Genomic DNA, 11,834 nt, shown 5'->3' on the forward strand with positions numbered 1-11,834 from the left:
TCCGCGCTTTGCCCCTGGCCGCCCGCCACGTCTCTCCTCTCGGCCTGGCCCCGGTCTCCGCGAGGGGCGAGCGGGCCGGGGGAGAGGCGCGGGGAAGGGGGCTCTAGTGCCGCGTCCGCCGTGCGCGGGGAGAGCGCCGAAGCGGGGTGTTTCTTCRGCGCCGCGGCTCGCTGTCCGTCTCCGCTTCCTGCGCCGCCGGCTGCGGCTCCGGACGGCGTTTAAAGGCGAAAAGGGAAGTTTAAATGTCCGCTCTGCTGGTACGTGCGCGCTGGGCTCGCTGCCCTGGGGCTTAGCTCGGACTTTGCGTTAAGATTTTTATACTTGTGCAACCGCGGTTTTGTTCTGTGGATACAGTATCTTCTGAGCTAATGCCTGGCCTTTATGTAGTTTTTCTGAAATAATGTATGTTCTTCTGTCTTTGGAAGTAAGCTGTATGCCTCGGCAGCTGGGCGTATACCGGCAAAGTGCGTATTTGCGGGTAGAGGTTTATGAGTCGAACAACTTTCTCGTGTAATTGAACTCTCCAATGTCTGTGGTTGAAAATCTGTAACTTGACTGGTCAGTCCTGTATTTTAGCCCTCTTCAATTACTTCACTGCGCTACGGGATGCACATATTCGAAAATGGGCTAAAAAGTCTACTGTGACCAAAAACACACTATATGTGGGACAAATCTGAGCGGATGTTTAGATTGTAGGCCCTGATACTTGCTTGTCGCGTTGCGCGTGAACTCRGCAAAGTGTTCTGTCAACTCTCAAAGTGCTCAGGYRAGGCCATGAGAGCTGCTGGCTGCTTGCTGTACKTCTAGTTGCTACAACAGTTTCATTAGGTAATGCTTTAGGTAATTAAATCCAGCTGAGGGTGGGGCCACAGTAACACTGTAAACTGTTGAAAGCTTCGGTTTCTTAGAGTGACGCTACCTAAAGCAAAGGTATGCTGCATCCACTAAACAGAATGAAGCAATTTATGTAGTGACGACATGTATTTGTACAAGGGGCCAGGTTACTGGAGAAATTGCGTTACTGTCTGCTTTGGATATTCTGGTAGATATGATAGGCCAAGTGTGGCTGTACCAGAAGAACCATGATTTTACCACTATAAATCACCTAGCTCACATAGGGTCATTTTACTAAGTTGGTGCCTAGCTCAATTTTGCCACTATAGCTACATCTACCTTGGGAAAACTTTAGAAATACAACAGTCCCAAGGTAGATAGTGTCCTTCATGTATAAAAATAGCTGTATTGGCTATTTGTGGCACCATAGTAAAAGCGTCCCTTGTGAAGTAAATAAATTAAATGGATTAGAGCCTAACTTTGCTATTGTAGCTTGTTCCACTCTAAAGGTTTCTGTTGACTTGGGTATAATGATCTTTTGCATCTTTTTGTATCCGTCTACCCAACGTAACTGCTGGTTTCTGCTAAGAAAGTTAGGTCACGTCAAACACACCGATGTAAAACTGTTAATGTAACCAGTCTCATTGACTTTAGTATGATCAGATGAGGCTGTAGTCTTAAGCACRTGCTTAACTTTAAAGATGCGAATAATATCAGTTGAAATCAGGAGTGTTAGTTTGCATAGCACTAGATCTGTTTTATATTACTGTATCTATGGCAGCTGCAGAACATAAGGTGAGGAAACATAATGGTTTGCTGCTGCTTTTTTTCCCCCTGGTTTGACTAAAGTTCTGGCATTGACCCTGCAGCAACCTGATTCAATWTGATAAATGGATAGAAAACTAACCCAGCAACAACAAAATAGAAAGTAAATAATGTTCTTCTGGGTTAGTGAGTTGAACTGGCTTATTATACAGTCAGACAARCATTGGTTGGTGGGGAGGAATGTATTCCTCTCATCATTGTTGAACAAATTTAGCAGATTGACTATACTTGTAAATTCACATTAGGARTATGAATTTTTTTTGTCAGTCAGCAAATTTATTTAGACTGTGATAAGAGAACAGGTATGGCAGTATAACTGTAACAGAAGAGTTTTGGAAGTGGTGCGCAGAGTAGACCTTCCCGGTATGTATGGTTAACATTTTAAGCACGTGCTGGATCAGAGTGTCTGAGTGTAAAATTTATTGTTGGATACAAGTGCTTAGAAGATGTATATGTATCATTGTTCTAATGATATCTATCTAATAGACTTTAATGGACTATTCAATTGAGAACAAAAGTGCTTGTATGCATAAATCTGGGATCTTTGTCAATATATGGTAGAGAGAATAGAGAAAATAAGTTAACTGATCAATTACACTTGGTCAASTGCAACTTCCTGAATACTAACAGAAGTTTGGGTTGTATTTTAACTTCGTAAGAATGCTCACTGAGGTCAGTGATTTTGCACAAGAGTGTGCTCAAGAGTAAAAAGTGAACAAATTTAAAAAAGGTTAATTTTTTCTCTAATCCAGTTATATTAACATGCTAATCCAGTTATATTAACATGATGTGTTACATTTGTTAACAGCAAAATATATCAGCTGGAAGTGTCATACAGAAACAGAAAAGTCTGGATTTAGAGTTTAGGCATGTAAAACATTTAATGGGATGGAATAGTAACCTACTAAAAGAAGAGTTTATTGTGGTATTTAGTTAATGCAAGAAAGATTCTTCTCTGCAGAATCTGAGTATGCAGTCTTTGGAACATCAAGTCGGAGACAGCATTCTGGTTAACACCATTCAACTTTTTTTTTTTTTTTTTTTTTTTTTTTCCTTCCTGAATGCAACTTGAGAGCAGGGACATGAAATTTGAGAAGGTGACTTTTGGAACAATTTCCCTTAAATTTTCATTGACTTCATTCTGCTTCGAAAGAAAATAAGGATCACTGCAGTTGACACAGCTATAATTAAATTGCTGCTCTGCTCGTATGTGTGTGGCATTGTTGAACAGTTGAGGGCTGTATCTTACACTCAGAATTTGCAGATCTTGTTCTTATAGTTGGCTGAGAAGGCTGTGTGTGAGTTCAAARAAGGCTCTCCATCCAAATGAAGTGTTCCTCGTGAGACAAAAAATAGAGGGTGCCAGTCTTTCAAAGACAGGACTCATGGAAGAATTTAAGCTTTTTCTGCTGAATGGATTGATTGTGGACTGCAAGAATTGAAATAATCTGATATGCAATCTCATGTAACTGGAGGTAAATGAATGAATGTTTGTTTGTTATGATGGCCAGGGAAAAAAATAAAAGCAGGAATATTTTTCTTTCTGTTTTTGGAACTGGCATRYGTTGCTTCTTTTCTATCACAAATGYAAAGATCTCTTAAGTCAAAGGAAATACAGAACTTCAGAATAGATTAGCAAACCCTTGTATTCATCCCTTTAACAAATGGGTTAAAGGCACATTCTCTGTGCCTTTGTACTCTGATTTCTTCCTGAGCAATGAATCAAGTTACACTACCTATCACAACATTCATTTTAATAGATTTCTTCAAAGTATCTTGTAACATGTGGTGCAGCCAAGTAAGACATTCAATGCACTTTACTTTTAGTAAAGCTACTAATCCATTTTTTACAGCCAGTCATTGCTTTTACAGCATTTGCGATGAAGCAGGAATGCTTTTGCAAGCTGCCATATCTTCTCAAAGCAGAAGTGCGTTGTAAGCATCCATCATCTGTAAATACCATCGTCTTGGAGAGAACTAGATTCARTAATGCTTCATTTATAGAAAAATTTTCAGTATATTTTGAATGCAAATTTAGTAGCTGGCTGATGTCAGTGAATTTATCTTAGAGCTCATGAAAAGTGTTTCTATTTTTTTTTTCAAATGTATTTTCTGATGTATGATGAAGRTATGACTGTATTTTAACTTCCCTGTTACAGTTAGAGGTAGTGACATGTGCTGTGAAATTCTTTACTGCTTTTCTGTCTGCAAATGTATGTGATATTTTGCTCTTTTTTWAAATTACCTTGGTATTCCTAAAAACATTTTTGTTTTTCTAGCTCTGACAGATCAAATTTTACTTTTGAAGGGTTTTTTTGGTTGATGTTATTTTCCAAAAGCTTGAGTGCAATGTGAGATGTTTTGATGTATTTGCAGTGTGTGCCTCAAGACAAAGTACTGAATGTTGCCTAAATTTTACTCGTTCGGAATGGCTGAGGTTCACAAGCTCACCGGGCGTTCTTGGTGTTTGTTGCTTTCACTTTTTTCCTCACATCAGCTGTACCTAATTGTGTCCATTTTGATTACATACACCCTTACTCACGGAGTGCAGTGCAACCTGGGCCAGTACAGTATTTCAAAGTCAAATAGTACTAGCAGCTGGTCAGATTAAATACCAACCAAAATGACCTGCGAAGGCACTCTGGTGAGCTTGAATGCGTAGACTGTATAGTGAAGCATGACTGAAGTCATGAGAACAAATATCCCTAACTTTCTAGCAGAAATCATTTTGGAAAGGCGATGCAGAGATTACGAAAAGAGAGGTAATGACAGAAAAGTGTTAAGTCGTAGTTTGTGGAGCATTGAAGTTGCACTTGGTTTTGGATATTAGTTTCTTTTCAAAACCTTTGCCTCTGAAATACTGTCACCCTGACAATTATTGTCATTTGAGGGCTTATTGTATAACTGAGCCTTGAAAGAAGATGAGGAAGGAACGCTGTTGATTCTGCAGAGTAGGCTGTAGTTTCTGGAGATGTGGGGTTTCTGCAAATGTGCCATGTATGTGTTTGTCACACTGGAATTTTTCCTCAGTCTTGAGAATGGTCAGTAAATTGCAGAGATAAAGTTTTCTCAAAATATATCAAGCAAAAAATTGTTAGTCTTTTATCAAATTAATATTAAAAAAAATCTTAGAACAATCTATTATGGATGTTTTAAGCTTTCATTTAGATGGGATAAAGCAGTTTGGTAAAAGGTTACATCCCAGAGCAGTGAGTGGGAAAAGGTATTCCTATTCCAAACTCAAACATACCATCAAAAATTGTATTCTCTGGTATTTCAGGAGACATGGAAAGTGTTCCTGGCATCTTTAAATAGAAATTCCATAACTTTCAGCAGGCTTGCTCAGAAAAATAGTTTGCTTGACTGGGTCTGATCGTGTCTGTCCACCTGTGTATGTCTGTTATTGCCAGTAAGGCAAAACCATAGCTGTGCAGACAGGAGTTCAGAGAGGATTTTTAGAATTCAGATGTTAATTTTCAATTATTCAAAAATGCAAAATGAAAATATTTTTGTATACCGAAAAAAGAATCCCTAACACTTCTAATTCATCTTTGTTTCCCTTCTGAGACAAACTGTCTATTTGCACTGTGCACTGGGACACGCTAGAGCAGGGGCAAGAGCTTCCTGTTGTGCCCTTGTGCTCCAGGGACAGCTCCACGAGTAAGGAGAGGGTGAAGGTGGGCGATTGGTATTTTCCCCAGTCTCATTCTGTCTTCACCAGGTAAATGCAAGAGCAGCTTCAAGCATCGGCCCTTGAGCAGGGACTGAAAGCTGTGTGCGCAACGCAGCTGGTACGAAAGGAAGGGAATGATCTTACTGTTCTCTGATGTTTCCATTCCTTCTCCTTCTGCTTGCCTGGAGACTGTAGTTCAATGCAGAACACAGCTAAACCCCCTAAAACAAAAAGAACAAAAAAGCTACTTTCGTCCCATGCCAAATTCCCAGTCCGCTGTACCACAGAATCCCATTGGCTTTCTGCTGGAGTAAGGCGAGACAGACAGGGGAATAAAGAAAGGACAAGACAGCTTCTTTTAGTGGCTGTGCTGCTTTATTGTAATTTAAACAGTGTGAAGCACTGGTCTCGCATGCTACATCCCCAATCAGTAACAAAAAGTTCTGCTTTGGGTTTAAATGTCTAAGAATATTTCTTAGAAATAAATATTAATCATATTCATTTCTTTCAGTACTGTAAGCAAAGCTTCATCTTTTGTGTGCTGTTTGCTTTCAGCTGGTGTCCCTTGTATTTTTATAAGGAACAAAGTCTTGAGGAATACTGTTTGCTTTACGAAATGATTTTTCCACATAACCACTAAATGTTAATGAAAATAGCAGTGGGCAGTGTCTTGCTCGTATTCTCTGCCTCCTCTGAATCCTCTTCACGAAGTGCTGATGGCCTGATCTATACCCGTTCTGCTGTACTTCCTCTTGTATGCTGTTTTTGTATTGGACAACCAGATGGAGAATGAGACAGGCACTTGTAGTGAAATGTGAGACCAAAACTATATTTAATCTTAACCATTCACCCAAGGCTAGACATACTACTGTTTAGTGAACTTGTGTGGGTTTTCTGTGTCTACCAGTGAATGATCAAATAAACAGGAGATACGGTGTGCTGAATCAGCAGTGTTCCACCYTTTTCCTCAGACTTTTAAGATCCTTGTAGCCTCGTCCGACCTGCAGGATAGCCTTTTGCCATTGCTGCTTTCTTCTCAGACGTGAACATCTGAGGGCTGCTGAAAGTTCTCCTGCATTTTCTCTGTTAAGCTTTTTGCTCCTCTCCTTCCCTGGTTGGCTTATATGTCATCAAACAAAACGTAAGTAAGGTACTGCTGCCCACTCTCATGGATACACATCAGAGTAGTTACTTAAAATAACTTGAATGTTTACATATATACCCATGTAGATTTTTTGTAACCTTATTCTTTATGGCTCGTGTTTCATGTAGTTAAGAAGAATGGTGGCAAGTGTTGATTATCCACCACCACCACATGGTCAGGAAAAGATGAAACCTTTAGGAGAGGGGGAAAAAAAGGGGGGAGGGGGGATTGTTACCAGAGAATTTTCTCACCAAGAATGTATTCAGTTGAGTCTTTTTGCTCTTTTGTTGAGATTTGTTTGAGAAAGGAAGAATAATATTGGTAGTGTGCTTTGCCAGACTACCTGACTGTTGTTAGGATTGTGATCCAAGAATACTATTGTTCTTCTCCAGAATGTTATTTTAAGTCTTTAATTAGGAGGCTTGAGAAGACAAGGAGGTGAGGAGTATTGGTGTCTCAAATGTTTTTCTGGAGGACTGTAGCAAGTAAAACTCAACATCCAAAGTTTGCTTCAGTAGTGAGGCCCTTTTGTGGTGTCTTGAAATTTTCTCGTTTTTGAGAAATGGAAGCCTAAGTGATAGTCTTAAACGGATTTTTTGGTAAAAATTTGAGTTATGCATGACTTCTGATTTTTTAGAACTAAAGTTCCCCTTCTCTAATAGTAGCAACGTAGTTAGTATTCTAAAGAATTTTTATCATCATGAATTTATAACTGTGTGTTAATGCCTATAGGTTTTTTTTTTCTTTTTTTTTTCAAATGTAGAGAGGTTTAGGACACATGTCAAAGTTAGGACTTGACTTGAATTTTGTCTTATTTTTGTTTAGCTTGTCTCTGTTTCCAGGATTGTATTTGATTTGCGGAGAAAACACTTTGTTGTATTTATCTGGCTTCCTTAAAGTATTGATCATCAAGGAAAGGGGGCACTTCTCTCTTTATATAGCCAAGAGTGACAGATTTTATCATGAATTTAGATGCCATTTGGTGTATCTGGTGATGATGATTTTCTCTTGCAATAATTCATCTTTATATGAAAACTTAAGTTTTATATCCATGTGTCTAGAGATTAGGCTTCTGTTATTTAAAAGGCACATGCAAAACAGATGTGTAAAATATAGCCTGTGTTTGCTTGTGCACAAATATACAAAAATGAGCTGATTTTGTAAGTTAAGTTCCATTCTTTAAATTACATGTATTAAATAGAGATGGAGTATTTGGTTGAGCAAAGAAATCTTGTTGAAGCACCCACTTCAGAATGTAATTTTTGCAATATCTTTTTTTCTTAATGTTCATGGAACTTTGAGACAACCTTTGTATTGACGTAAGGTGAGTTTTCAAAAATCATTTAAGCCTTCTTTGCAAAACTTCCTACCGTAGTATTTTTTCTCTGGTCGATATTCATTTCAATGAATTTTATTGTTTAATTGGCCCATTCCTGTGCGTGAAATACTATGAATAGAAATAGCAATGTTGATTTTTTTCCCCCCACACACGCATCCAGTCATATTCTGATTGTATTGAAACATCTGTTTTACCTGGTTCAACTTTTTGTGGAGGCAGGGTATCAAACTATACAAGTACTTTTTTTTTTTTTTTGGTAGGGTTCTGCTTACTCATGTAAGCTGTAGCAATAAAAAGATGTTATTTTTATTCATCTGTAGGACTTCAGAGGCTGATGAGAATCAACATTGCTGTTAGGCAAATCYTGAAAAGCTGCTAAATTTTCCTCCTCTCTTCCAAAATGAAAAAACAAAACCTAAACCACAAGCTTTATAATTATGCAGATTACATTGCAAATGAAAGCTAAAGCAATGTTTGCCTCCTGAAACGGTAGACAGCTCCAAAGGCACCAGTGCTTACGTGTCTTTTTTTCAAACAGCAGCAACCTGAGTAAGCAAAACTGCTCAGTGGATCTCAGCAGGCTGCACCAAAATGAGCCAGAATCGTATTGTACACCTGAGGCTGACGCTGGAGGTATACATTAGGAGGAATACAGCAGGATGCTTTATGATCACTTTCTGGCTCTTACAGAATAGAGGAAAGATTGGATTGCTTTTTATGGAAGGGGGTAACATACTTCTGAATTGAGGTACCGAGACCCTGTTGTTGACCACTGGTGATCAGCAGCACTTAAAGATCATTAGGCATAAGTTATTAGCAAACCTAAGGTGTTCTCAAAAGAGTATATTGTTTCAGTTTGTCTTGTATTCTGTTTAACTCATATTGCTTTATCTCTCAGTCAGGATGAAAGATATAATAAGTAATTTCACACTTTTTAAATCTAGTACTTTTCATAAGGAGTTTAGGAATACTTAGAGTTTATTTCAGTAGTATATTCATTGGGGAATCATAAAATAAACTATATAGATTTGAACAATTCTGGTCCCTAAGTTGTCTTAAGTATATCTGTAATTCTAAGGATAAGAATAAATTCCAAATAATTACTTAAAGAGGGATAATGGGACCTTTTTAAAGGAATGACTACTTTTCCAGAAGATCTCTCAGGCTAACTTTACTGTTGTGTGGGTTCTGTTATGCTACTGTTTTGTCTAGAACCTGGATAATGGTATGATATTTTCAGCTGCTCTCAAAATTGGTTCTTTGTGGAAAGAGTCATCTGCTTTTATTAATACTTGCTTTCTACTTTTCTAGCAGAACAGGTCTTTGCTGCAGTGATGGAGAAGATTAATTAGGTGATTTCCATGGTAGGACAGTACAGGGTAGGGCTTTTGAGCATGAATGATGTGAGACCAAAAGCTGCAGTTCTGCACGAATAAATTCTGCGTCACCTATCCTGGAAGCAGAATCTGTATTGCATTTATTTGAATAAATCTGTTTTTGTATGATTCTTTTTAGAAGGGCAGAGCTAAAGGTCTTGTGAAGACCTGTTTTCCTTTAATTAATAGTCTCTCTTGGAGTATCAGGTTGATTCTGTGGGTTAACTTACTACCGTAAGTATGTGCTCTGTATCTGAAAGTGAGGATCAAACTTCACCGTTGATCAATGTGAATGTCCTTAAAACAATATATGAGGGAATCCTCCTCACAAAATATACAGGCAATGACTTATTGCCTCGGTAAGTGGTACAGAGTGTTAGTTTCATGGGACTTTGAGTCACCTTTTTTGGGAAGAGTGATCTTTATATTTGAATACTCTTATGTGGCAGACTATGTAGGGAAGTGAGGGATTTTCAGAAATTCTGGGCTATTTAAAACAAGAAAAATGGTATCTGAGATTGTATGAGAGAAAGAAGAGAATAAACACTCTTACGACTCTTTAGAAGCCCAAAACTTCCCATATAAATATTAGTCATTCTGTGGTCATTTTATTTTTACTTTCTGTAATGAAATGCCCTCAGTCTATTGCCAAGACAGCTAAATAAGCACGTGCCACCAAATACGAGACCCTTGGCTAGGAGGGTTACAACAGTACTGACTAATCAAAGTTTTTGTTGGCAGGGTGAACTCCTCTTAAATTTCTTAAGCCGCGTGCTTAAGATTACTTTCTTCTTATATTGCACTTCTTTAAAGTATATTACCTTTACTTAGTCTGACAAACCATCTTCTGTTTAAAAAAAATTGGGGGGGGCAAGAAAATGATTTACTTAAATTACCTGCTTTTTCTTTAAAAAGTTATCCTTCTTGGTTGAATAGCTTGCTTTCCTCCGTTATCAGAAACCCCTTTGTTGATGGGGATTATCTGGTTTGTTACTCAGAGCGGTTCGCTGGGAGCGTTGCCTTTGACGCTGACAGGAGAACAACTGCGGCTTGAGGCTTTTTCCTGCTTTCAGCGTCCTGCTGTGCAGTTCTCTTGCTTTATCCTTTGCACTTGTCACCTGTCTCTGTTAATGTTGGCTTTTCGTCTGTCGCTGGCGGGAGCAGGTATTTTCATCAAACGTCTATTGGTTTCAGTTTTGTGGCRCTGCCTGTTTCCCTTTATGTACAATATTTCAGTGTATCTTCTCTTCAGATTCGTCAGAATGCTTCCTGCTATGGTTTAACTTGCATGACCTCTGGGTTTCCTTTTATCAAATTCACTCCTTTTTGTAACAAAAAAGGAGAACAAAAGCGAGATCCTATTTCTGAACACCTGCAAGCTACAAACACTTGCGCTCTGGTGCTGATTTTGTTCATGATGGGAATTTGAAATCATCGTGTGAAAGTGAAAATTCTTCATAGCGATCAAGGTTATTCTATCTTTAGCATGAGATAAATTTGCTCTTGTTTCATACTTCTTTGATTCCTATGTGAATATTTTTTGTTTATGTGTAGATAAACTGACGTGATGTGGAGCAACAAGTCAAATGAGGTGCCTTCACAAAATCCGAGGCATAACCAAAGCAAAGATTCTGCCAGAGGTAATGACTTGGTCTGTTTTATTCCTTTGTGTTAGAAGTTTTTTTTTTCTATTGTGAGCTCTTTGAAACTTTTTTGGAATTTTAACAGATAAAGTTTTCTACCTTAACTTGGAAGTTAAGACCATGTGTTATATGGCTTCCTTTCTGCAGGGATAGTAACTTCATACTCCGATCTGCAGGGTATTTGCTGATCTGCATTAGAAATTACCAGTCTATGATATGGTTGCCATGATGGAAGAGAGCTTTTTATTTATTTATTTACTTATTTTTGGATGGCTTAGAGGAGGAACAGTACAGGAACAGAAATTGGGAACCATAACCTGTTAGAAGTGTGTGAGAGGCAGTTACTCCTGACTCTAGCTCAATTCCGAAGTGGTCAGGAGGTAAAGATCCGTGATGACTGATGGCATTTTATATCTCCCTGAGAAGGACGAAGCCTATTAGTTTTTTACAGCCTTGATTATCCTCTAATTTAGGAAAGAAAAGAAAAAGAAGTGTAGTACATCCTTGAGAGGAAGAAAGCTCTAGTCTGTGTAGCTGTTGAGTCACATGCTAACAGTCTGTGGTTCAAGATCAGGCATATGATCTCCACTGTGACAAAACTTGACACCAGAAGCTATTTTAAAAGTAGAAACAGATAACAGAGATGCATATTTCAGCAGATCGTTCCTGATTGTCTCCTATGATATTTTCATGTTCTTTTCAAATTTCTTACCAAATTATATAACTTTTGAAACTGAGGTGATTGGTACACATTTTGCTCAAGCACCATCTCTCAAAGACGCAGCAAAGTTGTTCGTGTTATTTCCTTAGCTCTCTTTTTTTTGCGTTATTGCATCTTACATGAAATACAAATAAGCAACTTTCTTACTGCAAGAAAAATACTTGTCTTTTAGAACAATTTAGTACTATCACTCTCCATGGCTCTGGTCCACATTGATGTTTTGGATATTGTGTTTGTAAACTTTTTTTTTTTTTTTTTTTTTTTTTTTTTTTTTTTTTT

General features: G+C 38.2%; 1 protein-coding gene across 5 annotated transcripts in view; it reads left to right on the forward strand.

The window, feature by feature from the left end:
- The first annotated feature begins 8,546 nt into the window (after positions 1-8,546).
- The window catches only part of CEP350 (centrosomal protein 350), a 67,999-nt gene continuing 64,711 nt past the window's right edge, over positions 8,547-11,834 (forward strand). For 3 of the 5 annotated variants that reach the window (XM_085300963.1, XM_085300967.1, XM_085300966.1), the window contains exons 1-2: positions 8,548-8,563; positions 10,746-10,831. In XM_085300963.1, the coding sequence (XP_085157089.1) occupies positions 10,759-10,831 (73 nt within the window). In that variant the 5' untranslated portion in view covers positions 8,548-8,563; positions 10,746-10,758. Of the gene's footprint in view, positions 8,564-10,338; positions 10,356-10,745; positions 10,832-11,834 lie in introns of those variants that run through there. The other 2 variants (XM_085300968.1, XM_085300965.1) reach the window with 2 other exon arrangements.

The sequence above is a fragment of the Rhea americana genome, unplaced genomic scaffold (assembly GCF_003343005.1).
Source record: "Rhea americana isolate MKP2758 unplaced genomic scaffold, rheAme1 scaffold_17, whole genome shotgun sequence".
NCBI classification, from domain to species: Eukaryota; Metazoa; Chordata; class Aves; order Rheiformes; family Rheidae; genus Rhea; species Rhea americana.